We start from the raw sequence: 25,000 nt of genomic DNA on the forward strand, positions 1-25,000 counted from the left end.
CGATGCCCTCCTAGACGACTATGATGGGTTCATACAGGCCCTTAAAGGCATGTTTGACCATCCAGAGCAGGTCTATACTGCCCAAGAACATTTGCTGGACTTTCAACAGGGCTCCCAAGATATGCTCACTTATGTGACCAGATTTAAACAATTGGCTAAGGAAGCAGACTGGTCCTCTGAGGCTAGTTTTACCCTGTTCAGGAGAGGCCTGAAAGATGAGATCAAGGATGAACTGGCCAGGATGGCCAGACCAAATTCATTCCAAGCACTAATGGACCTGGCCTTGCAAATAGACTTTCGCATCCAGGAAAGGAAGGCTGAAAGGAAGAAATCCAAGGCAAACCCACCCAAGACATCCTTTGAGAGCACAGCTAGAACGGACGCAAACTCAAGTCCAGCCCCAGAACCTGAACCCATGCAAATTGGAGCCTTTCGTGGACCCATATCACCTCAAGAAAGACTGAGAAGGATCCATACGGGTTTGTGTATGTACTGTGCTTCAGACAAACATTTGGTCAGGGAATGTCCTCTGGCACCTCCTCTGCATTCGGGAAATGCCAGCTCCCGATCTTAATTGGAGCAGAGATTCGAGAGAGAGATGTTTGCTCCACATCAATTCAATCCTTTAACTCTCCTGGACAAAACAGTTTGGTGATACTACAGGCCTTCCTGTCGCCCTCCAAAGACAAGACCTATCCCATTCTGGCTTTGGTGGACTGCAGAGCTATGGGAATTTTCATTGATCAAGACTGGGTGTTAGTCATCATATTCCGTATGAGACACGAAACACCATGCAGCTGGTGGAAGCAATTGACGGAAGACCCCTCTCTTCAGGACCCATAAGCCTGCAGACTAAAGAGATCCAACTTTCCATAAACCATCATTAAGAGCGGATTACATTCAACATCATTAAATCGGCCCATTACCCCATGGTTTTGGGAATGCCCTGGTTACAAAAGCACAATCCGTATATCAATTGGACAGCAGGATCAATATTCCTGGGCTCAGAGTTCTGTATGTCCCACTTTCTATACCTGGACCCCTCCTCGGTAACTTCTAAAGAACCACCAAGAGACCAAGAAACGCCACTCATGGTTTCCAATATCATACACGTTCCAGAGGCCTATCAGGAATATGCTGATGTAGTTTCTACTGCCATAGTCCAAGCCTTACCCCCTCACAGGCCCGAAGACTGTGCCATAGATACGGATCCCTCAGCTGTAATTCCCTTCGGCAGAATGTTCATTCTTTCCAAACCCGAGAAAAAGGCCCTTGGGGAATACCTAGACACTAATCTTGAAAACAGCACCATAAGACCCTCGAAATCTCCAGCGGGTGCTTCGTTGTTCTTCGTTCCCAAGAAGGATACCAAGGAACTCAGACCTTGCCTCGACTATAGAGGCTTTAATCAATGCACCCTCAAGGATCGGTACCCACTGCCCCTGATCTCGGATATCCTGGAAGCTGTGAGAGGAGCCGTAATATTCACCAAATTGGATCTCAGTGGTGCCTACCATTTGATCCGTATCCGGAAAGGAGACGAGTGGAAGACTGCCTTTAGAACACCCTTTGGCCACTACGAGTACCTGGTCATGCTCTTTGGACTAGCCAATGCCCCAGCAGTATTCCAACGTTTTATGGATAGGGTATTCTCTGATATGTTGTTTCTCTTCGTCATTGTCTATCTGGACGACATATTGATTTTTTCCAAGGACCCTCTGAAGCATGAAGGACATGTTAAGGCAGTTCTACAGAGACTCTGGGAACATCACCTCTTAGCCAAGCCTGAAAAATGTTTGTTTCACGTTACCTCTGTGCACTATCTGGGATTTATCCTTAGTCCAGAGGGGATTGGCATGGACCCTTCAAAAGTAAAGGCCATTCTCGCCTGGCCTACTCCCACATCCGTGAAACAAATCCAATCCTTCCTAGGACTAGCCAGTTTCTACCGAAAGTTCATAGCCACCTTTTCCGAGATTGTACAACCTATAGTGACTCTGCTAAAGAAGGACACCCCATTTGTCTGGTCAACATTACAAGAAACTGCATTCCAGCGTTTGAAGACCGAGTTCACACAAGCTCCCATTTTGGCTCAACCCGATACAAGTCGGCCCTTTTTAGTGGAAACGGATGCCTCTAATTACACTATAGGAGCAGTGTTGAAGCAGAAAATGCAGGACAATTTGGAACACCTCCCTGCTTATCGTTCAAGAACCTTAACTCCTAGTGAACCTTAACTCCTAGAGTTCCTTTTCCAGTTCCTTCTCCGTCCTGATAAAAAGGAACTCTTAGCCATTCGCCAAGCCTTCACTGAATGGCAACACCTACTTCTGGGAGCCAGACATCCTGTCCAAGTCCGTACTGATCATCGAAACCTTCATATTCTACAGTCACTGGAGTGCAGGAACAGTCGCCAGGCACGTTGGGCCTACTTTTTTGCCCATTATCAGTTCCACATTACCCATGTCCCTGGATCACAGAACCTGATCGCTGACGCCTGGTCTCGCCGTCCTGACTACGTGACCACTGAAGATAAGGCATTTCCTAAAATGTTTTCTCCCTCGATCTTCGTAGCCCAAGCAGTTGATCTCCTGGAAGAAGTCCGATCGCAAACCCAATCCTCGGAAATATGGAAGGACATTTCAACAAGAAATCACTGGAAATTAAGAGCCAAGGAAGGCTACTTATTCAAGGACAATGCACTACTCATTCCTACACGGAAGTTACAGCAAAAAATAATAAACCTTTGTCATGACACACTCCATTCCGGGTGCCGAGGTATCACCAACACCCTCTGTCTTATACAAAGACAGTTCTGGTGGCCTAAAAGGAAGTCTGACGTACAGCAATACATCCAGGCTTGTATAACCTGTGCCCAAAATAAACATGATAACAAAACACCGGCGGGTCTTCTTCTGCAGCCCACTCTACCCTCTAAACCATGGGAAATCATCGCTACAGACTTCATAGTGGAGTTACCACCTTCCCGAGGATATACTACCATCATGGTCACCATAGATTTGTTTACCCATATGGCCCATTTTACGCAACTGATGAAACTACCCTCCTCTTCAGAGCTAGCTGGAATATTTCTGGAACACATATTCCGACTACATGGGCTTCCTTCCAAGATCATATCTGACCGGGGTCCCCAATACATTTCACAATTCTGGAAACACCTCTGTCGGGTACTAGGAATCCAATGTGCCCTCTCTTCAGGATATCACCCCCAAACCAACGGAGCCACAGAACGTGCAAATCAGACCCTGGAACAATATCTCCGATGTTTCGCCACCAAGGTCCAGGATGACTGGTCTCTCCTGATACCCGTTGCGGAATTCGCTTACAACAACTCCGAACACTCAGTGCTACAGACCAGCCCTTTTTTATTGTAGTCAGGGGTTCCATCCATTGGTTTTACCCTCGGTTCTTCCTTACCCTACACCAGTACCTTCTGTTGACTCCTGGATCGAAACTCTAATCAACATTCACCGGGAGACTAAAGAACACTTAGAGAAAGCCAGATTACAGACCAAGAGGTATGCGAATTCCAAGAGAAGACCGGGTCCTTCCTATACGGTCGGTGACCGAGTGTGGTTGTCATCAAAACTACTCCCCCGACACTTGCGACCAAACAAGCTGGCTGCCCGCTACTATGGTCCATTTTCCATCAAGGAGATTATCAATCCTGTCTCATATCGAATCAAGCTACCTGACTCCTGGAAAAGAATTCATCCAGTTTTTCACACATCCCTATTGAAGCCTTACATCCAATCCTCTCGAAAATCCAGTAGACCTCCTCCTCTACTGGTTGACAACCAACTGGAATATGAGGTGTCCCGGATTTGTAACTCCAGGTATAAGCGGGGCCATCTTCAATACCTAGTGGAGTGGAAAGGATGTCCTCCTAGCGAAAGGTCCTGGGAACCTGTTTCAAATACCAAGGCTCCTCGGTTGCTCAGAAGATTTCACCTAATACACCCGGGCAAACCTGGAGGGAAAGGCCTTCGGAGGAGGCGTGATGTCATGAACTTCAGATCACGCCCCTTTTGGACCTCCTGGTCCTTGTCTCAACGGGGCTTACATTCCGTACTACTTCCAAAATGGCCGTCCAGAGCTGAAGCCCTTGCTCGCTCCATGCGCTGAACGTGGCGTGATCTATTTATAGACCACGCCTTCCGCGGCTCCGCGTGTCTCAATGCTATTGCAGAGTAGCCTCAGACGTGTGTTAGTAGCTCGCGGTATTGTTTCCTTTGTCCCAGTGCTATTACCCGCTCCTGACCCTTTCCCCCTTCCTGATTCCGAGCATTACTAGCCTTTCCCAGACTCCCGGATTCCTGTACTCCGCGCTCCCGGAACTAAACGCAACCTGGAACCAGACGAGACTCGAGCAGCGCTGTTCAAGACCAGGAGCGTTCACAAGAAGGCAGCGATCGAAGACACCGGCAAACACCAGACCCAGGTGAGAAGGGGGGAACTCCTTGACAGTACCTTTATTGCTTCACCAATGCCCAAAAAGATGACTGGGTGGACCTCCTCCCAACTGCAGCATTTTCTTAGAATAATGCTGTGCATACCTCCACCAAGATGAGTCTTTTTTTTGCACATATGGATTTCATTCTCGCTCATTAAGCACAAGTTCATACGCTTCCACCAAGATGCCTTCCATAGATCATGTATCATCTAGCATCTGTAGGGTGCACAGAACAGCCAAACAATGTCTGGAAGATAGCAAGCAGAAGAACAAGACCCAGGCTGACAAACATCACAGCCAAACACCTGATTGGACTGTTGGAACCATAGTGTGGCTATCCACCAAGTATCTACCCAGATGGGCACATCCCTCCAAACTCTCTCCATGATACATCGGGCCCTTCAAGATCTTGTCTAAGATCAATCCAGTGGCCTTTCGGGTACACTTACCTGAGAGACTGCGTAGAGGCCATCTAGTATTTCATGCCTCTCTACTACGTACATGGAACCCTGATCCCTACTCCAGACAGAAGAAGAGACGGCACTGTTGTTATTCCAGGTGTTTAAAATTATGAAGTTTCCCACATTTGCGATTCCCAGTATTGCAGAGGAGTCCTGCAGTTCCTGGTGAGCTGGAAGGGCAAATGTAAAGTGATTTTATTTAGGGACCAGTGTTGATGATCATTTGTTTTGAAATTTGACTAATTTGAATAAAGTAAAGTATTGTGATTTGAGTTTTTCCAATCAAATGGGTGAGTTATTTATGTAAAGAGAAGTTTATTCAGTTGTGCCACGGATAAAGTGGTGTGTGACATTTCAGTGCAATTTTCTATTGCTTATCATCCAAATAAATACAACTATATTTCCTGTAAACTGGCCTGGTTCTTGGCTCATTGGTAGCTCAGGGGGAGGGCTCCAAGGGGTATTAGATGAATTTGAAATAGGGCTAAATAAATAACTGAAATTAAACCATTTATTGTGTGACGCCTGGCTTGGGGAGAGAAGGAACTCCTAGTGTTGAGGGTGGCCTCTTAATAAACCGTTACAAATTGAGACAAATCTGTTTTCAGTCTCTCTATCTGTGGCTGTAGCACTATGAGCCAACACTAATGGTGGCACTAAATTTCTAACAGAGCCAAAACTGATAGTGGAGCTCAAGTGCTGTCTGCAAGCAAAATCAAATGGTTTTAATGAAGCGACAGATATAAGCTAAAGCTACAAACCCTGAGCCAAAACTACAGAACTAATGGTTGTGCTAAAGTCCCACTTATGAGCCAAAGCTACAAAGTCTGAAGAACATCATAGCTCAACTGAACTAGCTAGGATGCAGATCCTCAGTTAAAGGAAGTGAATGTTGCAGCAGAGGGGCTCTTTTGCACTCTTAGATGGCAAGGGACTGTGCAGCACCAAATCATCTCTGGCTGGTCAGCATACAGGCAAGAGTAGCTTGTTCATGATAAGGACAGCTTTGAAATAGATGAGTCTCTCAATATAATAGGCAATAAGTGAGAGAATGTTCAAAGGCACATTATTCTTGAAGATGTTTGAATATCCAAAACAAGCATACAGAATGGAACTAGAAATGTGTGCCATGATATGACTCTTCGGCACTGATTCACAGAAGCGTTTTATAATTGCACATTCCCATTGGAAAACGCTGTGTGAATCTGGCACTTCGCCTCTGAAGTAGGAACACAGATATATTGTAAGGGAGCGGTAGAGGCGCTCTTAGCAGCCACCCCGAATACCAGCAAGAGGAGGGTACTTGGGTCCCAACAAAATCCCCCGCCCCAAGAACGGAAGACTCAACCATAGGGAAAAGTTTACTGTCTTTATTATCAATCAAAATGGCAGGGATTGCAACTGGAAAACACAACGATTCCATGAGCTCTCCTCCTCCAAACAAGTGTCACTTGGTTTTAACTGCTGAAATAAAAAATAAAAAAATAAGAAATAAATCGAGGAAAACTACAAATACAATCTATATGGGTAGTCTGATTATTGGATCGCCAAATCTGGTGGCTCCTCCTAGGACCACCTCTAAATGCCAGGAATACAAAGTTGCTGGTTACATAAAGGTAATTGGCTCACACAATATAGTGTGCTTAGCGTGAAAGGCAGTCATGGATTGAGTAGAATAGGTCTTCTTAGCCTTGGGACCTTGAACAGCTACCAGGCCAAGTCAAACTCTACAAGGTTGGGAACGATTCCGAAGGTGCTGCGTGTTCCCAGCAAGTTGCCATATCTGATCTTCTAAGCCCTGAGACAGAACATTCAGATTTGAACATGTATAAGAGTTGTATCTTTCAACCTTTGGTTTGATGGGAACAGCTTTCCCTACCCACCTCGAACCAATAGGGTCTGTCCTGTGCTTTCAGGTAACGTGTGTTGGGACCACAAAATGGAGCTCTTCTGCTTGTAATTATGAGGATGTTGTGCTGCATCCCTTGCAGGTGCTATCGCGTTGGCTAACTGGAAACGTTCTGTCTCTATTTGGCCTTGGCAGGGCTGTGTACAGTGTCTGCGCTGGGAGCCCTGTCTGCTTGATTTGACTGTATCAATCTGTCAGCCTTTCCCCATTTACTTCAATGCACCTACGGCTTCCATTTTTGTTTTTATGGCCGTCCATATTACTCGCAATTAAGCGTGAGCAAGCTTGATATACGTAATCTTAGACGTCTTGCTGTTTCTGCTTAGCAAATGATATATGTGTGTGAGTGTTAGTCCCATAGCTATGTGAGTCATAAGCATGTGTTTCATGTCTTTCTGTAATAAACTATCATGTTTGTGTAGCTTCATGCATGGATGCCTATATGCTTCATGTCTGACATGTTCCTGATGCTTGTAGTCCTCTGTCTTTATGTCCGCGCCCTGATGCTTCTGGGCTTTTGGCATGTAACAAAACAAAATATAATAATATTTTTTTTAAAATAATGCATCTATGTCATGGTGTCAGTGATGACAGCGATATCAGTGATGTCATTAATGGCGTCATCCACTTTTTTGAGGTTATAGTCAGTCAACTTATTCGTTCGAGGACAACTACATTTCCTTCACGTTGTCAATCGGTATGGCTTAAATGGCTCTCTGAGTGAATAGCGTTTCTCACATCTGCGGTACATCAGCGATGGTGTGGGAGGGCCCAGGGGAGATGAGCATCTCTTATTCCTTTATCTTCGATCTGAGAGTTGGGTGGGGGTCATGAGGGCCACACTTGGGCTCCCCTCTTCACTCTCAAGATGGACGGAGTCTCGTGGTCAAGCTAAGCATCCATTTTTAGAACTGGTAACCCGAGGTGGCAGCAGCAGGGCCTCCACGGTGTCAGATAGCCACCAGCAGAGCAATATCCCTGAGTCAGGATGCTAACAGCCCATCACCAGAATATGCCTCTCCCACTTTCAGTGAAGCGTGGGCTAGTATCAGCTACTTCTGTATCAATCCAACAGTAGTCAATCAAGAATTAGCTCCAGGCGTGCGGCAGCGGGGCACACCATACTGAGCAAAGCGCCGGTCAGCCCTCAGTGCGTCCTCCAAGGTCCAGGAGTTCACATTTGTCTCACAGACAACCTTTCACATATGTCCATAATGACAGCAAGGGATGCTGCAAATTCGCCTTCATAGTGAACTGTCACTGGCTGGCAGCCTACCAGTAGTGGCTGACAGGCACTCTACAGGGCCGCTTACATTACATTGCATTGCATTGCATGTATGTGTGCTCACTGGAATTACAGATCAAGGGAGGCCAAGGAAAGAATCTGTATTCGTGGCTGGGCGGAGCATGCGCTCAACACCTCCTTAAAGCACGTTCGGCTGCTGCCAGGAAAGCCCCTGCTTTTGATCACCGCGCATTCATTCTGCAATCAGCTATGCTGGCTGGTGGCCCAGGGCATCGCAAACAAAGGGCAAGTAACAGCTGGCGTTCATGTTTTATTGTATTTGAGGAGAGGGGGCCTACCCACAATACATCAAAGAGAAGGAGACAGAACAGTTCGGAGCGATACTGAAAGTGGGGCTTTTACATTGGGTCACTGTAGTCCAATGATGTGGCCAGATTCTTCAATGTACCATGTACAAAACATCAGTGTTTATTTAGATAATCGGTACCACCACCAGCCCACTGCAGGGAATACGAAATGTCAGCTATTACACTCCCTGCCAAAGAGATATTTTTATGAATCCTAATGTCAGCTCAAACTGGACACTTATTAGGCTTAAGCACTGACAACAATGGAGGAACTGTACAGCAGCGCCAGCATTTCACCCAAAACCCTGGGACACAATGAAAGCATTTGCAGAGTACAAGTGATGCTTAAGTTGGCCTCACACGAGTGGCCAGGGTGTACTGCCCTAAGCAGAAAGAGGGAATGGTACACGACTTGGTGGTATCTTAATAGGTTTCCCTAAACACCTTTTGGGGTGACTTTTTATGATTCTGTCTGTCAGGCTGCCTGAGCTCATCTGCGTGGAATGAGACACGCTTCTGTACCACATGAGCTCTTTTTCGTGTCTGTGGTTTGGGTAAAGGGTATTCGTGAAATTCTGAAATGTCTGAGTACCTCTGCTTAGTAACTGCTCACAAGGGAGGGGAGCGGGGCGATCAGTGTCTATTCAGGGTCTGTTGATCGAAAACAAGGGCCTGCAACCTTTGGCTCACCGGATGTTTTTGACTACAACTCCCATCCGCCCTAACCTTCATAGTCAATGTTAAGGGATCATGGGAGTTGTAGTCTAAAACGTCTAGAGAGCCCCAGGTGGCAGACCCCCATCTAAAAAAAGACGGCCTCACAGGAAGAGAGTCCTTCACTCAAGTACGCTCAGAAAGAGGTGGCTGGGAACTTGCTGGCATCGTTTCAAGCGGCAGTAGTCGCTCTCCACTGCTCAGCCTTGATTTTCAGCCAGGCCACCACAGCAAGGCCGGGACCGCCCTTATGGAAGATGAGAGCTAATGCGGGAGTGTGGATTCTGAGGCCCTGGGGCGAGAAACTCACAAGGCAGTCACGCGTCCTGACAGCTCTGCTTGAAAATGAATAGGCTTCTGATCACATTATGAGTCGGCAAGTCATGAGTTATGGACAGGGAATGCGATTCCAGGGAGCACATGCCCAGCATTAATGCATTCACCCCTTTAAAAAGAAGAGGCCACAAGGCTTATGATGAGAGCCCGCATAGGGAGTGGCAAGGATACTCTTATTGGAAACTTGAAAAGATAAGATAGCCGGTAAAATAGCTCAGCGGGTTGAGCGCTCGCTGCTGCGATCTGAGTGTGATCTGCAGGTCGCAGGTTCGAATCCTGGCGAGGCCAACTCAGCCTTTAATCCTTCCGAGGTCGATAAATGAGGACCAATTTTGGTTGGGTGATATTGTATGTAAATATGTGCTTGCATTAAGGCGCTATATAAATAACACATCATTATCATTCACAAGTGATGGCCTAGTACTGGTCTTTCCTTGTCAACAAGCGTTCCCCAAGACAAGACGCCCACCTCTAACTTGGGATCTCACTCTTAGAATGAAGAGGCAGGACGAGGCGGCAAAAATGCAAATATTCACTGAAGGCTCCACGCTTATTGGATGCACCGTTTCCCCGCAAATTCACGTCAAATGTCAACATCTGAACACTGAACCTCTTCATGTGTGGCATAACAGACCTCTCCAAAATGACTTCAACAATCGAAGGAGCTTTCATCAGTGTGGAGGAGCCACATGAGACAACTGAGCCTCTCGACAGTGCGCGGGGAAGTTGTCAGATGCGGAACACTAGATATGGCTGAATCCTGGCTCCCACACTTAGGCACACTGTGTGTTCTTGGGTAATCACTATTCTATTATGCCCCTGCTCCTTTATCTGCCAAATGTGATAGTGCTAAGCAATCGCTACATGTGTTTGGTATAGTACACTATATATATACATATATATATATATACACATATATATATAGGACTGGACAGACCCCAGAGCAGTAGTTAATCGTGGTCCCATGAGTCAGGAGGAGCAGGGGAGGAAATATAACCTGCCACGCTTTGCAGGGCCCCGGTTTTAGTAAGTGGGTGAGCTCAAACGTTTCCAGACAGATTTGCTAAATATTCCAGCAATTTGGTGAATCACCAACGTATTCACCCAGTCTCTCTTGTGTGTAAGGGATCAGGGGTCAAGTCCTAAAAATTAAAGTGGGGGGACTCATCAACAAATGTGATGGTATGTGACATCGCCAGAAATTAGCATATCAAGATGAAGTTTGCGCATTTCATTACATTGGCTTTGTATAACCATCCAAATTGCACAGGACGAATGGCATTTGCCTTTTATAAAATCAACAAACACACAAAACCAAGAGAGGATATTTCCTTCTAATAGTGTTTTTGAAAATGTTGAACGGTGTGCATGTTGTTTTAAAACTCCAAGAACCAATACAAATGTTTTCCCTGGGACTTGCAGTACCCACATGCCACATTTCACCTTTAGTTGTTTGTTATTTTTCATCAGGTTATATAGTGCAGTGGAGAAGTCTGAGGTCTACAAACCTGACGACTGTGGTTTGATCTCCGCAGTCGGCTTTAATGCATACATTGAAAGAGGACCTTCAATACTTCTCATTTTAGCTGGGGGAACTGAGTCTACCCTCTGAAAAAAGTGGGCAGACTCCGTCCCCCCGCATGGACCTTCGACTTGAGCCCTGTAAGGGATTGGTGCGCAACTAGAAGACCTTGGAGCCAATGCCACTCAAATACGGAGATTGTTTGGCTCGGACTATGACATCCTCCGCTTCCGAGTCACAGCTCCTTAGAACTGTAGTATTTCACCTCTCACACAAGGTAGTTTACAGTATAAAGGACCCTCAGATTATGCAGCTGTAAGTAGGGGCCTCTAAACTGGAGCACCCAAACTATGCAGGCCACAGAGACAGAGATCCTCAGGTTTTCCAGGATATCAGTCAGAGACCCTGGGACTACAAAGTTTCAATGTTGCGCCTCTCATGCTAGAAGGTTATCCGTGTCAGAGCCCCTGAGACAAAGCCATTCTCATAGCAATACCTAGGCTAAGACGATCTCAAGGCTGATCCCCCCTCTGACTAGCAAGGCTTATATTTATTTATTATATATTTATTTTAATTTTTTTGTACCGCTTGACAGATTCAGGGTCTGTCCTACTCCAAACCCTATGTTACACCCCTCAGACTAGAAGGTTGTCACTGCATCGGCGTATGTGCTGGGTTCTACATAGCGCAAGCCTAGCAGTGAAGTGTCGGAGTCCTGTACAAGAAGGGAAATAGTGATAGGGTGTAGTAAAAAGCACCTAGATGTCTCTGGCATTTGTGCGCTATATAAAAAACAAAATAAAATAAATAAATAATATGGCTACAATTAAAAGAACTGACTGTTAAGGGTAGACTTGGAAGGTGATGGAAAGATGGGATTCGGCGGGTAGCAGGCAGGGGAATACAGGTTAGGGAGGGAAAGGCGGGCCCATTTTTGATTGGTTCATATGCAGCTATGCTCCTGCTGGAGCTAGAGTACTCTGGGGTTAGTGCGACTTGACCTTCTTCACAGCACTGCAGAGTCCCTGGGTCTGCCTCAGCGATTCCCTCGTGAGCTGCCTTCTGCTATGAGAGAGGAAGCCAAGTGTGTTCCCGTTTAGACCCCTCCAAAGAGGAAGCAAGTCAATAAGCAACGCCTCCCACATTTATCATGGCTTATTCCATGCTAATCGCCTAGAAGACGCTAACGGCAGCGAGCCAATAAGCAACGTCTCCCACATTGATCCCGCCTTATTCTATGCTAATTGCCTAGAAGACGCTAATGGCAGCAAGCCAATAAGCAACGCTTCCCACATTGATCCCGCCTTACTCTATGCTAATCGCCTAGAAGACGCTATTGGCAGCGAGGCAATAAGCAACGCCTCCCACATTGATCCCGCCTTACTCTATGCTAATCGCCTAGAAGACGCTAACGGCAGCGAGCCAATAAGCAACGCCTCCCACATTGATCCCGCCTTACTCTATGCTAATCGCCTAGAAGACGCTAAGGGCAGCGAGCCAATAAGCAACGCCTCCCACATTGATCCCGCCTTATTCTATGCTAATTGCCCAGAAGATGCTAACGGCAGCGAGCCAATAAGCAACGCCTCCCACATTGATCCCGCCTTATTCCATGCTAATCGCCTAGAAGACGCTAATGGCAGTGAGCCAATAAGCAACGCCTCCCACATTGATCCCGCTTTATTCTATGCTAATTGGCAAGAAGACGCTAACAGCAGGGAGCCAATAAGCAATGCCTACCCCGTGTTCCAGCCACTTCCTATGCCAGTGTTGACCAGCTACATAAGGCAGCCATGAATATGATTTTTCTGAGTTTCATTCAGGTTTCCACACTATTGATTGATTTTCAATACATTTAAGTAAGCTATAACCCGAGAAAATATCCACCCAAAAAAAAAGCACTCACTCTAATGGGCAGGACACTGCATAAACAAATAGGGTCTCAGTTGTTATGCCAAAAAGGGTAGCTAGCAGCCAATGTAACTGAACACTCACATGTGATTATTGCAACTGTACTAGCATGTATTGCTACTTTATTTGTAACTGTAACGTTACTGCATAACCAAGTCTCTACAATGTGACTGTCACAGAGTTCCCCCCTTCTCACCTGAGACCGGTCCTTGCTGGACTCCGTGGGCGGTGTCTTCTTGCGGACAGACCTGGACTTGAATAAGGCTGAGCGAGTCTCTTCCGACTCCAGCGTGCATTTAAGATTCCGGGATGCAGCAATCCGGGGATCCGGGAAAAGAAGAAGGCGTGCTGATGGCGCATGAGTCCAGGAAGCAAGAGGAACTGGGAAAGGGGCAAGGAATGGGAGTAGAAAAGCTAAGAACCAGGAAAGCAATACAGTGAGCTACTGAGCGCACGTCTGATCGCTACTTGGCAATAGCATTGAGACGCGTGGAGCCGCAGGGGTGTGGTCTATTATCTATTAGTAGAATACGTTATGTCCAACGTATAGACCACAGAAGGCGTGTCACGCTGGACGGCCATGTTGGGAGTGTCAGGGAATGCAAGGCCCGTTGCGATAAGGACCAGGAAGACCAAAAGGGGCGCGTCCTGTGGGTCATGACAGTAACCTTATTCTGAAGCTCAAGCGTCCCAGATGCCTAATGAATAAATAAGAATAGGGGGGCTACAGAATCAGGTTCCCTCAAACCTATTGGCCCAGGTTACACCCTCACTGTAGAAGATTTCAAGGTCAGCATTAGCCCAACTATGTAGCTCTCTGGGTTGAATTCATCTTGGGAGTATAGCTCAGGGGCAAGGTGGTGCCTTGGCAACAAGGCGAAACGGAGCAACACAGGTTCGATCCCCGGGTCCGTGCTTAGAAACCTCTGGGTATTAAGCGTTTTATAAATAACCTATCATATCATATCATACCGTCTGACTAGAACGGTTTCACTGCTTTTCAAATTGGTAGAATATCTGGGGGGGACAGTTCACTTAAGACTACATGGGCCTCCGATAAAGTTACAGTAATGTTGTCTTATATAGTGCCCTTCGGCCAAAGATGTTGTCTTTATACGTGGCTCAGTAATGTTAATGTTAAAGGACATTTGTACCGCGCACTGTCACCACCGGAGTGGTCCCCTGGCGCACTGGCGGCTCTGAAAGAGAAAGGGAGGGAGAGTTAGTGGGAAGAAGCAGGAAAAGTGTAAGAGAGCAGTGATGTGCTGTTGACAGCCCGGTGGGTCCGTTGGCTGGGCCTGGGGTGTTTGCAGCCGGTAGTCGTCGTGTACTGTTGTGGAGGTCTATGTGTGTTTTTGTTTTGTTGTTGCAGTGTAGTGAAGTGTGTGCGGTTTGTTGTGCTGTGGGTTTGTGGTTGTGTTTGGTTTGGAGTTTGAGAGGTGTGTGCAGAGACGGAAATTGTTAGTAGAATTGGTTAGTTGGCATCTGTATCCCGAATTGAGGCGTCAGGCTTGCAAAATCTCTCCTGATGCTCCTCTGTCCTGATCTGGGCTCATCTTGCACTAAGCTCCCTTTCACATCTGGCCCCCATCTCACCCAGCCTCCATCACAACCCTTCCTGTCCTCCTTACCTGCACTTGTGGCCAGTAAGAGAAAGGGGGTGTTGGTAGGATACATTGAGGCAAATGCAGAGAAACCTGTGGTGGTGATGAGTACAGTTTGGAAGCACCCGTTCTGTGTGCCAGTGTGAAAGCACTGTGCTCTTGCGAGGGGAGTAGATACTGGGCAGGTGAGCCGTAGTGGGAGTCCTTTTGTTAGTAAAGCAGTGATTTAATAAAGCAGTATTTGATAGGGTTGCTGATAGAAAGTGTACAGGGTAGGGGTATATTTAGTTTATTTGACCTGGTGGGTCATCTGATGGGGAGTGAGTGAAGCGTAAGGTTTCAAGGTTTTAGTGATGAGAAGTGAGCTGCTGTGTGACAGGGATGGGAGGAACTGATCAGCTAAGGGTCTGGTCTCTTCCTGAAACTTGGTTGCAGAGTCCTTCCTTGGATCGGAAGATTGAATTCTGCTTCTGAATCATGGGGCAGGGGTAATTGTAGCCCAGTGGATGTTTTATGAGTAGAAATCTTCAGATGTTTGCGTGGGTTGATCTAGAAGAATTATGTTCTTAGCAGGATTTTGATATGGGATCAAAGAGGATACTTATATTGAGATATCAATGTGTGACTTAGAGACAGCCATTTACCTTTTAGGTGAGAGCGGAAGGTTGTGAGCATTGTTCATCAGTATTATATGATAGGTTATTTATAACACGCTTAATATCCAGAGGTTTTGTTTCCAAGGCGAGCAAGTTGCCCCTGAGTTATCCTCCCAAGACCAAGTAGGGAGGTCTATTAGGCTGGTTTCAAATTGTGGAGGGCCTGTGAGACGGGCTGGACACGTTGCCTGCCTTGGACTCAAGGTGAGGGATTGTAACTCTTGATTTGTGTCTGTTTCTACAAATCTGATAGTTGATGAGCAATGTCTTTAGTTGTTTCCCGAACTTCACGTGGGTTCTGGGTATCCTGCAGGTGGAGGAGCCTATGATTAAGAAACAAAAGGAGAGGCAGGTGCACCAAAAGTTATGATAGCAAGATGTTCATCTCTTCTTTCGTTTCTTGATCAGAGGCGCCAATGCCCTCAGGCAGCCCTTTGACCCAACAGAGGTACACAATGAAAGAGCTGGCTGCAGGGGTCCGCAACTCTAGTTAAAAAACAAAAAGGACAGCTGGTGCACTGTGATCACGTCTTTTGGTGCACCCACTTCTCCTTTTTGTTTTAGTCAGAACCACTGAACTCTGCAGGCAGCCCTTTCACCATAGACTTCTGCTTAGTGAAAGGCTTGCCTGAGGAGGTTGGTGACTCTAGGGCTAATTCGGGATCCTCTGGGAGCCCCACTCTGCTGGCCTTTTTGGAGACTGCTCGCGGTTTATCCCAGAGAACCCCAGCCCACTTGTCACCCTACACAGTTCAGTCAATTAGAAGCTCTGCTTGTGTCCCCAATGAATATGCTCTGTCACTTCCCCTTCAACTTTGAAAAGTTCACCACAATAGCAGATTTATTTTGTGGTTACAATGCATCTGGGTAGGAGAGACCCAGGCTGTCAGCAAGAGGATGAGAGAGAGGATGGGGGGCACATAATAGCATTTTGAATTACCCCCTCCCACTTCTCTTCTATAGTGGGGTGCTGTTCATTCCGTGCTTAGATTGCAACATTCAGTAACAGAAAGAGAATGCACCACAGTGTGCAGGGCCGCTGTTATCTTGCTGTGACTTTACAGCACCCTCAACTTGTCGGGCTCCCTCGAGCGAATTGGCACCTACACGCGAATGAAGAAAGGGGCCTTTCTAATCTAGAAAGCTACTGCACGACACCATCGTCAGACACACTTAATAAGTCAAATAAATGGTGCCACGACCTACAGGTCACAGAAATGAAAATGTGGGCGTGCCAAGTTGTGTTTGAGGTGCAGTGGTTTCCCCGTTATGCGCCAATGGCCCCCGCCGCCCAGGCGAGAGGCCTGATACCTGCACCAGGCCAGCAGCGGAAAGCACAAAGGTAGGGGCTTTGTTTGTGCTCGTGGGTCAGATTTCCACTTTAAAAATGCATAGTGCGCTTAGAGCAGGCAGGGTTTCTTGCTGGATTGTGTGCGCAGCCACTCTAACGTGTCTACGGGGAGGACACTTCTGGACAGGTGTGTCTGCTGCAACAGGTATACCCTCGCACGACTGTCTGCAAGTGCCACGAAGACCACTTCTGAGGGGTTTCCAGTCAGGGCAGTCGCGAGCCCATAACTGCGCACACCCTGTGCCAGTAGCAGGCCGGGGCCCTGTCAAGCGCGCGTGCAGCAGGCAGGATCCCCCCGGGGCAGTTCAGGAAGAAGTGCGGGACGATATTTGCATTCTGGGCCGGGTAGCCCTGCTGTGCGTTGCTCCAGGGTTGGCACTGGAAGGAATACCTGCCTCCTGGCACTGCCCCCAGTCTGGCGGCCCGCCCGCCAGGGAGCACGAGCGGGGAGATGTCGGCGTGCCGTCGGGTTCGGTGCGTGGGGCCGCGGGGGTGAAGAGAGACCCCTCAACTCCGGACCCGAGGGAGACAGCACGGGACGCAGGGGCAATAAGGCATGCCCCGGGCCCACCAGTGTGCGAGAGGGTGAGGCAAGCTGCGCCCTGAAGTATGGCAGACAGCCAGACACCATCCGCCTCCACGGATCCGGTGAGGAGTGCCTCCGCCTCCCAGGACGCCTGGATGGTGAGTGTCTCCCTTCCAGGTGCGCGACTGAGACGTTTTCTGTTGTGCGTGGCCACGCACTAACCTGTGGAAGGCCTGTGCGTAGCTATGGAGAGATACTGTCATGGCTCTTCGTTCATGTTTTAGCACACACCTGACATACCGGTTTTGTGTGTAGACGGAGCTTGGCGTGCTGTTTCCTCTGAGGTGCCTCTGCTGTGTGTGTGGGGGAGAGAGGCGAGGGCGCTTCAACTGTAACTGGCCTTGCTCTAGCCCTCCTGTTAAAGTTCGTGATGTGTGCACCCCCCAAACGCAACCTTTCTGGGGCGTGTAATGTAGGCGTGTGTTACTGCGCTTTATCTAATGACATATTGCTCTTTTGCTGGCTGTTGTGCTGTTCCCCGTGCACGGGCCGTTTAGTACCTCTGTATGTCACGGACGGTTGTCGCAGAGCCTGCTAACTGTGCAAAGGAAGCTTGCACTGTTGCTGCCGATGCTGTGCTTAGCCTGTGTGCATGAAGGGAGGGCAATCTTGCCGCGCGCTGTTGCCCACATGTTGCCTGATCTGTGTTTGTCTGGATGCTCTGCATGTTCCATGCACTAAGGGGGCTGCTGCACTGCTGTCTGCAGCCTGAGTGATGGAACCCTGCACCGATGTTGCCTATCTGTTGGCAGTTCTGTGTTTGTGAGGGAAGCTTGCACTGCTTCTGCCCACTCTCGACTTGTTCTGTATGAGTGCAGCATATGCCACTTCGCCCCGTGCTGTACATGTTCTGTGTGCTAGGGAACCTTTGCTGCTTCTCCCAGGGCTGCACCAGTCCCCTCTCTTCCAAGCAGCATATGTTGGGTCAGCAAAGGAAGCTTGCACGCTCATGCCGACATTATACCCGTTCTGTGTCTGCAACTGGAACTTGCAGTGTTGCGGGGCTGCTGCTCATGCTCTACATGTGTGCGAGGGACGCTTGCACTCCATCTATCCATGCTGTACATGTTCTGTGTGCGAGGGAAGCTTTGCTGCTGCTCCCAGGGCTGCACCAGTCCCCTCTCTTCCAGGCAGCACATGTTGGGTCAGCGAAGGAAGCTTGCAGCTCATGCCGACATTATACCCGTTCTGGGTTTGCAACTGGAACTTGCAGTGCTGCGGGCCTGCGGCTCAAGTGTTGTGTGCAAGGGAAGCTTGCACTACATCTATATGTGGTGTGCTTAAAGTATGACTTCCAGCTGCTGCGAACTTCCAAGTATTCTTAGACAAACTGGTGGTATTTTGTATTGTCATGGAGTGCCTACCAGTATTACTCCTTCTAGTGCTCCCCGTGTCCAGGCTTGGATATTTACGAATCCATTTGCCCCCTATTGTGTCCTCGAACTTGAAGAACAGAAGGCAAGCGAATTTCCAATAAACCATATCTGTTGACCCAACTACACACTTATATTCGTTTGGTCCGCAAAGTCGTTTACTCAAAAAATATTGTGCATGGAAATGTGTTGTCGTCATGGTGTGCCTGCTCTGTTGGAGGGAGAGGAGCTTTCACTGCCATTTCCTTTGTTGTGCATGTCGACATTGTTGGCTCCTGTGCTGTGCCTGTTCTAAACTGAGAGCAGTGTTAGGTGCTGCTTGTTCTGTCACTTTTTTTGGTACTCTTTGGTTAGTACATTTCATCTTAATTTGAAAAAATAGGCCACTAATCACATTTGCAAATAAAAGGATTTCATTGGTTCCAGCTGTGTTCCTATAATTAAAAAAATAAGAATAATACAATTTAAGTTGTCAATCTAACAAAAATTAAAGTGTACGAACAGTGGAAATAACAAAGTAAAGGTACAAACACTCAGTATATAGCAACACAAATGACTAAATAAAACTACACATTATATAGCGCTACACAACCATGGGTCTCAGAGAGTTGAAATAACAGATGACATTATTATCCCACAGAGTGTTACTCAATTTATTGCCCTCAGAAGGATGAAAGGCGTAGATGACCTTGCCAGGAATCGATCCTGCCACAGCAGATATCAGGGGCAAGCAGTCAGCTCACTGTGCTATCTGACCAGCTAATGCAACCGTACAACATAAAACTCTTGGGGCGGGAGGATAGCTCATGGGCAATGCGTTTTGCAAGACAATGCATGGCAACACAGGTTGGAATCCCGGTCCCGTGCTTAGGGACTGGTCTCCGGTTTGAGGCGCGTTATGAAAGATTCATGTATTAACTATAACTAGAAACACTCACTACATACCAAAACATATACAACCTTATCTCTCACTTAAACCTATGGTGTTGATGTAATCTGCCTAATAGTTGAAGTGAGTGTTAAGGTTGTATTTGTAGTGGTATGGAGTGTTTATAGTTTTATGGTCGAATTTCTAGTGGTATGTAATCATTTGTAGGCTATACAATGAATGTTTGTACATTAACTTTATTTCCACTGCTTATAGACTTTAGTTTTTGTTAGTTTTACTTTAACACTTTAAAAAAAAAAGATTTTCAATAGATAATTTAATTAGCTATTCTACAGAGTATGATGGCGTCTAGTGTTGTCTTTGTGGTATGTATATGGCATATGAGTGTATAACGGTATAAGATAAATAGTGGATGGCAAAACATCATGTGGCACAAAATAGCATGGCACAAGACTGTGGCATAACAGTGTGTTGCATAATGTACATGCACATTTCTTACATTTACGCACGCATGTAGAGTTTGTATATAAGATGTACAGGTATTATGTGCATGTGTGAAATTTACTGACATGTGAAACCATGAAACTAAGTAAGTGTGGATTGTATGTGGCGCATGGCATGTGTGTGGGTGGCTGAAGTGTGTGAGTCGCACAAGAGTGTGTGGTTTAAATTGTATAAGTGGTATTTGCATGGTTTATTGTTTGTTTTGGAGTGTTTTAAATGAAGTCATATGAAACAAATACTTTGTATACTGCTGTAAATATAAGTAAAATCACTAAGAAGTTAAGTGTATAGTTTCTTTTTATTTCATACATGGATGCAGTACACATGTCCAGTACATAATTTATACATAAGCAAATGCATATTACTTGAGCGTGGCTTTTGTTACGTTTGGAACATAGACTAGTGCATATATTGAAAATGGGCATGTCCTATACATTTTTTATCATACTGTGTATGGGACTTTTACATCATACGTGTAACGTTTCTGTGCATTTGTATAACAATTTCACAGAGCATACATGTACGTTTTGTACATGAACAATTGTGTGTGTGTGGGGGGTGGGTGTGTTTGTGTGTGTGGGTATGTCTATGTATGTGTGTGTGAGAGAGAACTTTGGTGACACCCAACAGTTTTGGCTTTCCTAAACTGAACCTCTTCGGCCATGCAGCTAGATTCCTAACTAGGCAAAGAGACCAAATTGGTGGCTTGAATGTCAAGAGGAGATGTGCATTAAGAAAGGAGGGAGGCATCTCGGAACTTCCCTGACTGATCAGTGTATCTGGGGATTTTTAGTGCCTGATCCCTGTTGCATGCCTCATTCGATATATAAACTAAGCAAGGTACGGACAGGATGAACAGCCATTACTGCTCCCCATTGCACTGTCCCACCACTCTTATTACCTAAAAGCTTGCAGTCTACTGCATGTAGCCCACGGTTGTATGTTAGCCATTTCCGGCAGTTAGGCCAATTGTGTTAGCTAGCCATATCTGGCATTTAGGCAAATGGTGTTCATTAACCATATCTGACATTTAGCCATGCAGCAGACTTAGATAGAATTGTGAAGATTAACCATGCATCTCATTTGAAGTGAAATGTGAAGTTCAGCCATGTGCCCCATTCAGATAGAATTGTAAAGTTTAGCCATGCATCACACTTGGATAAAGTTGTGAGCTTCAGCCATGCGTCACACCTACATAGAATTGTGAAGATTATGCATGCATTACACTTAGATATAATTGTGAAGATTAACCTTGAGACACAGCTAGATAGAATTGTGAAGTTCAACCATGCGTCACTCCTAGATAGAACTGTGAAGATCAATCATGCATCACACTTAGAATTGTGGCATTAAGCCATGCATCACACTTAGAGTGAAATGTGAAGATTAACAATGCAACACACTTAGAATGAATTATGAAGATTATGCATGCATCACAATTAGATAGAATTGTCAAGATTAACCTTGTGAAGTTCAACCATGCTCACTCCTAGATAGAACTGTGAAGATCAATCATGCTTCACACTTAGATAGAATTGTGGAATTTAGCCATGTGTCACATTTAGATAGAATTGAGAAGATTAACCATGCGTCACACTTAGATAGAATTGTGCGTTTAGCCATTTGTCACATTTAGATAGAATTGAGAAGATTAGCCATGTGTCACACTTGGATATAAATGTGAAGATTAATCATTTGTCACAACAGATAGGACTGTGTAGATTAGCCACATAAAAGAATTTAGCAAGTAGCCAAAGCACTAACCACCCTGCTTCTGCTTCCTCAAATACACCACCTAAACACTATGCATACCCACTGAGCTAGTCAACCTACACCCTACCACACACCCAACACAACCAACACACGCTTACAACAAACAAACCAGGACACTGGACCTTACCCATACGGACACAAGACAGTGCGCATAATCTTAAACACCTACCAATCTGCACATAAAACACACATACACACCCCAAACATAGCAGCCGCATAGAAACATCCCAGGCATTGGACCTTACTGCTACGGATACAAAAGGTCAGTGCGCACATACCTAAATTCCAGCAATCTACACATAAAACACACAGTCACAACCCAACACAACAAACAACCACACAGAAAACATCCCAGGCATTGGACCATACCCATATGGATACAACAAGACTAGTGCAAGACTTGCTCTCCAACCTTGAGTCTAACACTCCGTGTGTTCTCATTTTGCTCGATCTCTCTTCTGCCTTTGATACTGTCAACCATGCCATCCTGCTCAACCGTCTCTGTAATAACCTGGGCATCACTGGTCAGGCCCTGGCATGGCTGACCTCTTTCCTCTCCAATCAATCCTCCCAGGTCCAACTGGGGTCCTTCCTCTCTGACATCTTTTCCTCTACCTGTGGTGTCCCCCAGGGATCTAACCTCTCTCCCTGGCTGTTCAACCGGTATCTGGCACTCCTTGCCCACCGCATCGCTGCTCTCTGCCCCAACTTTCAGTGCTATGCGGATTATACCTAGCTCATTTTCATGCTACCCTTAGCCTCCTCCTCTCCTTCCCTCATCTCTAACTGTCTGTCTGCTATCCAGGAATGGTGTGCCGCCAATGACCTCTGCCTTAATGCCAGCAAGACTGAGATTCTACTCATCGGCACACCCACTCCCGCCTTCCCTGCAGCTCTCTGGCCGGCCCCTCTTGGCCCTCTTCCTGCTCCTACCTGCAAGGCAAAAAACCTCGGGGTCATCTTCGACTCCACACTCTCCTTCTCTCCTCACATATCTGACGTCTCTAAGAGGTCACACTACAGCTGCACCTCCTCAGAGGTATTCTTCCTTTCCTCTCCTTCCCCCAGAAGCTCACTGTCTCCAGAGCCCTGGTTCTCTCTAAGCTGGACTACTGTAACTGCATCTATCTAAATATGCCTGCCTCTACTCTCCGCCCTCTGCAACTCATCCAGAACAGGACTATGAGACTTGTCCTTGACCTCAAGCCCAGGGAACATATCTCTCCAGGACTGAAATCTCTACACTTGCTGCCAGTGGCTGCAAGGATTAAGTTCAAAACCCTCTGCATTGTACACAAGGCCTCCTGGGGCCTGGGGCCAAAATACCTTCAACTCTCTCTTCCTAGATATCTTCCTTCTCGAGCTCTTCGCTCATCCGCCTCCAACTCCCTCAGAGTCAGCCGCTTCTCCAAGCAACGAGTTGGGGGTAGATCTCTCTCCGCGGCAGGGGCCTCCCTCTAGAACAGCCTTCCTGCCTCCCTGAAACTTGAGGAGAACCATCTCCGGTTCCGGAAGCACCTCAAAACCTTCCTCTTTGCTTCTGCTTTCTCTCCCCCCTCCCCTGCTAAATCCTGACTGTAATTGCACTGAATCTGCAACTGGGCCACTCTCACCAATCTTGGTCCCTGGCCCAGCCACTCTCCCCTTGCACTGCCTCCCTTGCAACCCCTGCACTGAGGGACTGTCTCTGTATCCATACAGCCCCCCTTCCCAGCACTTGTCTGCACTTACCTTGCACTTGCCACCAGCTGGCCCTTATTATTTATCTTGTTATTCTACTACCCCTGTAGTGCACTTTCCCCTCTCCCTTTCCCCTTGCACTTTTCCCTTCCCCTCTACCCTTGCGCGATCTGAATGACACCGGGCCTAGTAGGATTGTTGTCTGTCTTCCCTTTGTTCCCCCTCCCTGCCTCGTCGTGCCTTGAAACACTTATGTATAAGCGCGTTACAAATACCATATCATATCATATCATCATAACATACCATCTGCAAGCCAACACACACAGACACCAGTCTCTCATGGTTCTGGACCTATCTGACCACTCTTCCCTCACTAACCAACCCTGTCCTCTTTCTTGCAGAGCCACGTGAGCACCTGGAAACTGCCCTTGGGTGGTATCGGTGCACGGTATAAATCAACAGAACATAACATATGTAAAGCAAAATCCTTGGCATTTTTAGCACCACCGGGGAGACAAAACAAATGGTAATGCCAAAGCCCCATCTCAGTACCAAAACCATATAGCTGCAAGAGCTGGTGCTGAAACACCACCCACGAGCAAAGCAAATAAAATAAATGTGCGGCGGAAGCGCCAACTACAAATCATAAAGTATTTGTGTCCCTAAAGCACCACCCATGAACCTAAACTAGTTGTGGCACGAAAGACCCACCTATGGGATGAAACTACTTTTGTCATTAAAGCCCCATGTAGGAGCCAAAACGAATTGCTTAGCTAAAGCAAACGTATAAGTTAATAATAATTATGGAACTAAATCACCACCTATGAACCTTAATTAAGTGTGCCAAGAAAGCACCACCCGTAAGCAAAAGTATATCTTTCACTTAAAGCTAAAACTAATCGTGGCTGTAAAAAAGTACAAATATGCATATATTAGCAATTGTGGAACCAATGTGTCATCTACCAACCAAGTCTTATGGTGGTGCTAAAACACCATAGATTAGTCAAACCTACATTTAACATGAAAGCATCATCTATGTGCCAACACTATCTATCCTTCCTATGAGCATCATTAGGTGTGCTTCTGAAGTGCCACATGTGAGCCAAAACTATTTGCAGTGCTAAAGCGCCATATATTCGCTTCGGAAATGCCTTCCTACTCGAGCTCTTCACTTCCCCACCTCCAACTCCCTCAGGGTCAGTCGCTTCTCCAAGCAACGAGTTGGGGGTGGATCTCTTTCTTCGGATGGTGCCTCTCTCTGGAACAGCCTTCCTGTCTCTCTGGAACTTGAGGAGAACCATCTTCAGTTCGGGAAGCACCTCAAGACCTTGCTCTTTGCTTCTGCCTTCTCTCTTCCTCTCCTCTGCTCATCTCCGTGTCTGTTTCTGCACTGGACTCCTGGCTACCCTCTGATTTCAGGACCAGATCCCTGCCCATCCAGCTGCATACCCGCACTGCCTCCGGGCAGCCCCTGCACTTGGGTCTGTATCTGCATCCCTACAGCCCCCTTAACTGCACTTATTTGACACCCTCTGTCTATGCTTTATTCTTGCACTTGCCACCTGCTGGCCGCTCTACCCGTTGTTGTTTTTATCACGTGTTCAGCACTTTCCGCTCCTCCCCTACCCCTTGCACTCTCCCCCTTCCCTCTCCCCTCCAGTTGC

At 46.9% G+C, this 25,000-nt stretch overlaps 1 protein-coding gene across 8 annotated transcripts in view; it reads left to right on the forward strand.

Annotated features, from left to right (window-relative positions):
• Positions 1 to 25,000, forward strand: part of RAP1GAP (RAP1 GTPase activating protein) — a 1,905,843-nt gene that overhangs the window by 1,481,668 nt on the left and 399,175 nt on the right. The window contains exon 1 of one of the 8 annotated variants that reach the window (XM_069610363.1): positions 17,126 to 17,215. The exons of the other annotated variants lie outside the window; for them this stretch is intronic. Coding sequence (XP_069466464.1) covers positions 17,141 to 17,215 — 75 coding nt within the window. The 5' untranslated portion in view covers positions 17,126 to 17,140. Of the gene's footprint in view, positions 1 to 17,125; positions 17,216 to 25,000 lie in introns of those variants that run through there. 8 annotated transcript variants of the gene reach the window in all.

Source organism: Ambystoma mexicanum, chromosome 8, assembly GCF_040938575.1.
Source record: "Ambystoma mexicanum isolate Mex_15411 chromosome 8, UKY_AmexF1_1, whole genome shotgun sequence".
Taxonomy (NCBI): Eukaryota; Metazoa; Chordata; class Amphibia; order Caudata; family Ambystomatidae; genus Ambystoma; species Ambystoma mexicanum.